The sequence below is a fragment of the Buceros rhinoceros genome, unplaced genomic scaffold, assembly GCF_000710305.1.
Source record: "Buceros rhinoceros silvestris isolate BGI_N320 unplaced genomic scaffold, ASM71030v1 scaffold34786, whole genome shotgun sequence".
NCBI lineage: Eukaryota > Metazoa > Chordata > Aves > Bucerotiformes > Bucerotidae > Buceros > Buceros rhinoceros.
In genome coordinates this window covers 13,398-18,051 of record NW_010416653.1, presented here as the reverse complement: position 1 = coordinate 18,051, position 4,654 = coordinate 13,398, and the positions used below count along the sequence as shown (strand labels likewise).

The window sequence follows — 4,654 nt, the reverse complement described above, 5'->3', positions numbered from 1 at the left end:
TTAAATACTTTAGCACTAAACTAGAAACTCTGCTGTGAAACTCCCCTGCTAATACACCGTTTTGCTCATTTAGCTTTGTAGGAACCTCAAGCAAATCTGACAGTGGTCTGAGCTAGATTATGGAGCGTTATGAAAACATCTTTTATTTCTGATGTTTGCTAGTCTTAGAACTCTTACTTTCCACTGGACAGGTCTTGTCTTATATATTTGCATGATGCGTGGCACAACAGGTCATTGCTATTTCATTGGGGCTGTATCTGCTGTTCTTAGTAGCCGGAAATACTAAAACTTGTGTGGAGCCTTGTGACGCTTCATAGCATTCTGCCATGTTAAAAACTGGTAACTTGCTCCAACTCACCTCTAAACTTGTTGGTAATCCCTGACAGTATTTTTTCTTTCCTCATAAGATGAAATAACATTTCTGAGCCTTTTATGAGGACTTCTTGACAGAAACTTTTTGGAAGCTCCAACAAGGAATTTCATCTAGATTTCTTTTGGAGTTACAGCCTGGCTAGATACAAATATGTTATAAGAGGTAGTTAGTTCTTCTTAAAAATCAATTTCTTTCTGGCTTAAGTAATTTGTGTCTTCCTTGAGCCTGCTTTAAATTTCTTTTGGTCACTTCTTATTCCTTCGTTTCAAGTAAGACTTGCTAGGTTGCGACGTTTATTTTACTTTTTTTAGGACCTTCCCTAATGCAGCAAACATGCCTTCCAAATTCCTTATAATCATCTTAACGAACAAAATGGACACACATTAAGTCAGAACATAGTTGTGTCATCTTTGTACAGATGTTTTTATCAAATAATGTCAGGCCTGTCAGTTTCTTACAGCATCTGCCTTGTCTTTCTTACAGTGCCTGCTATTTTTGTTCTGGGGGGAAAAAGCAACAACCTACGTGTAACTTGACATAGTGAAGATTAAATCCTTGTATTTCTTCGCATGCAAAGACATTGTGTAGTACCTGAATTCAGTCCTTTCTCAGAACCTGATTGCCTTTGTTTGCTCCCTGTGATCGGTTGGGCTATTTTTTCTTTTTTTTTTTTCTTGACTTACTGACCCATGATTTAATAAAATAATAAGGAATTCTATAATTGATACTTTTCCAAATTGCCTCTTAGCCCTCCTGTGTTTAGCTGTCCATTGTGATGTGTTGCTACTCACTTTTCTATTTCTTAGCTGCATTTCTAGCTTTTGAGAGGTACTCGTTCAGCATTGACATCCAGTCAGCCATCCTGGTAGTAGGATTTTTTTGCTTGCTTTCCTGTTCAGCTTCTCATGTAAAGCTACCGGTATTTTTATGAGTTGTGAACTGATGCCCCTAGTGCCGATTGGGAGGACTTGAATATTCAATTTAGGCTTGCTTCACATCCAAGATCTATCATTTAACGTGTGGGTGCTGCTTTTTGCTGTGAAATTTTGACTTCATAATTATACTGCAAGGGTTTTAGCTGTTCTTTTCCAGGTGAATCTTCCCACCCTCAAATTCTGCTTCTGCCTCCTCATCCCTTCTTCAGATCCCAGCTACTGCTCTCTCACCCAGAGGTACAGAGAGATCTGGGCACAGCAAGACAGGTCGGAATTATTTTTGTGGTGGTTGGTGACTCCTGAAAGAAATTAAATTATTTAAAGGTTTGTGTATACGCACAGGGAGAAGGGAACTAAGAGGTCACTGGCCAGAAGACAGAAGGATGATGAGTGGTATAACGCAACTTATTTTTCTTTCTCCTTTTTCTGACCTCTGTGCCTGATGGGGACAGAAAGCAGGATTGGTAAGAGGGCTTAAGGAAGGAGGCAAGACTTGACGCTGAGGCACACTTTGCGGGGGGAGGAAAGCAGGAGGGAATAGATGCTGCTTTCTTCCCTCATGAACCGAAAAATGCGGTAAGCAGAGCTGCTGATTTGAGCTTTCTCCTGTGCTTCCCCTTGCTGCTCTAGGAAACAGGTTTTAGTGTAAATAAATCTTCTTTCTGAAATGTTTTAATTGGAGAGTTTGTGTAGAATTAAAACAGTCTAGTTCTGCTATCACCACACTGTGTATGCAGTACTGCTACATGATAAATGGAGTCTTCTCACTACATTCTTCCATCTTATTTTCATGGCATTTATTCAAATTCTTCTGCAAGGGCATGTTTCCTTAAAGTACTGCTTTCCAGGTATTAACAGATCTCCTAGGCGTGTTGCTGTTGTTCTTCTAGTGCCCACCATCTCTGTGATCACTAGACTTTTCTTTTCTAGTGTGTAAACTATTGTATGAGAGTGGCTGTTTTGTTTTCAAACTCTAACTGATTGCTTTTTAGGTTTGACGTGCACTTGGTGTGGGGTGGCAGCTCTCACCAAGCCTGCCGACTTGGTGGAGGGCTCCCCTTTCAGGTATTAAGTCTGGCTGAACAGTGCAAAAGCACAGTCTGATAATGAAATAGCAATAGTTTGGCAAGATCTGCTGGTTTATCTAGTAATGAAAAAGAACTTCCTTTTCTATGGAACTTAAATTACACACATTTTGGATTCATGTATTACATTTATGCTTTGCCAGAAAAGATGTACAGCATATGTGAAGTGCTTTTTTTTTTTTTTAGGCAATAATGAATCAAACGGACAAAAATCAACAGGAAGTCCCATCATACCTTCATGATGAACCACCAGAAGGTATGTATTAGTTTTCATAGCATCAAGTAAATTCACAGTATTTCATCAGAACTTCAGATCTCTCTTAAAATGGATCTGCAGGCTGAATATGTTTACCTTTCATATAAGTAACAGTAAGCAAGCCAGCCTTGAGGTGGGATGGGCCTGGATTATTGTTCACTGTACTGATAAATTATAGAGAAGATAGGCAGATACCGAAGGATATAATTTGCAGATTAGTTTCCAGAGATGTGAATTGGTCCAGTAGATATTTATTTCTGCTGTTCATTATGAGAAATAGAAAGAGCCTAGCATCACTTTTGGAGACCTTGCAGATTCATAGTGCTTGTGACTTCTAAACAAGATGTGGTCAAAAAATATATGGAACTTTATTACTTCTTTTGGAGACCCTTTTCCATTGTGTAGTTAACTGTGGTTCTAACTGTTGACTTATCTCATGGTTTCCTAAAAACAAACACACACTTGACTTCATTAATGCAGTGGCATCTCGGTCTCTTGAACCAAATAAATCTTAAATTGGTGATTAGATCTGCAGAGGAAATGTAGTTGCAAATGAGCAGAGTTCCTTTCCGGCCTGTGGAACGGCAGGACTCTGAAGAGTCCTGTTTGCATAACATGATGAGAACTGCACTACATCAGAAGCCTTTCTTGGCACATAGGTTGTCCATTCTGTGTTCTCTTGCTTTAAGACCAGATGTGTTGGATGTAGAGGTTGGTGAGTCCCAATTATTCCTCTCAGTTCATTTCTCTTCGATTTATAATGGCCCATTAAAGCTCTGTTTGTTTGTTGATTTGGTTTTTTCCTCAGCTTTTATATGTTGTATAACTGAAAAATTTACTTCACTTGAACAACAATATTATCCACTAACTGTAGCAGAAGGGTTTGAAGTGGAATAGCTCACTCCATCCCTAACAACTAGTAGGCAGGAAATGCAAGTCGAAGATGATGAGAGGAAAGGGAGAAACAAATTTTCGTGGTTCAGTGGTTAAGTTCTTGTATACTTGAACTTGTTACTGTATCATGGTGTGAATACAAAAATCTTTCTTTTTAACCTGGTCCTAAGGATCCCAGAAGCTTTTCTGAAAGCAAATGCAACGCAGGAAACTATGCCCTAATGTGTGTATCTTGAAGTCTAATTTTCAAGGTGCTTTTCTCTTTTTTTTAAAAATTTTTTCCCTTGAAAATTGAATTGCATTTCATACGTGTTAAACCTCACATACAGAAAATGAACAGTGGTCTGATGGTACGCTACAACTAATTCTTCCCTGAGGAAGGCAGCAAAACAAGTGGACGCTTTTTATCTTCCCAGAAATACTCAGTTGGTTTCCCAGATTCAGAGCATAATCAGCAGAGTCTGATCATCACTGGGTATTGCAAGGTTTTACTTAAAATTTGCAAGCAGTTAATGATTTTCTTCTGCATGGTACCTTCTTCAGTATGACAATAAGCAGTTTGAATATGAAAGCCTAAATAGATGGAGAAGGTTGGTATAGTTGGAGTAGAATGAAACACAGCTTGTCTTAATGGAATCTCCATCCTTGAAGAGACTTTTTCCTTTCGTTTCTATTTCACATGCACTCTTCAAGCCTTAGGAGTTTAGTTAAAATGTTGGCATGCCCTTAAAGAACATGCCTGTTTTAAATCTCATACAAGGCCTTCACATGCGATACGCTTACATCATCACGGAAAGATGGCCAAATGGGGATGGAAGGCTACCAGTTCAATGTTGGCAAGGAGAGCAGCTCTCTGAACAGGATGCCAAAAAAACTCCTTAGAGGAAAGGCTCAATTCCAAAACAAATTTGCCATTTTTCATGAAGATATTAATAGTTCCAGTTAGTCCAAATCACACTCAATAAGCTTGGTGTCCAAAGGCTTTAAAGACGCACGTATGTAGAAGCAGCTTTTGTGCTCGTGCTCTCTGAGTGGTGCCATTCTAATGCTTTATTTTCTGCGTTGTAAGTGGCACCAACCTTTGCAACCTATGTTCATTCAAACTCCTGTT

The 4,654-nt window shown here is 39.0% G+C and overlaps 1 protein-coding gene across 1 annotated transcript in view; it reads left to right on the top strand.

Annotated features, from left to right (window-relative positions):
* Positions 1-2,585: 2,585 nt before the first annotated feature.
* TMEM263 (transmembrane protein 263) overlaps positions 2,586-4,654 on the top strand; it is a 5,276-nt gene continuing 3,207 nt past the window's right edge. The window contains exon 1 of the mRNA XM_010137861.1: positions 2,586-2,649. Coding sequence (XP_010136163.1) covers positions 2,586-2,649 — 64 coding nt within the window. The remainder of the gene's footprint in view (positions 2,650-4,654) is intronic.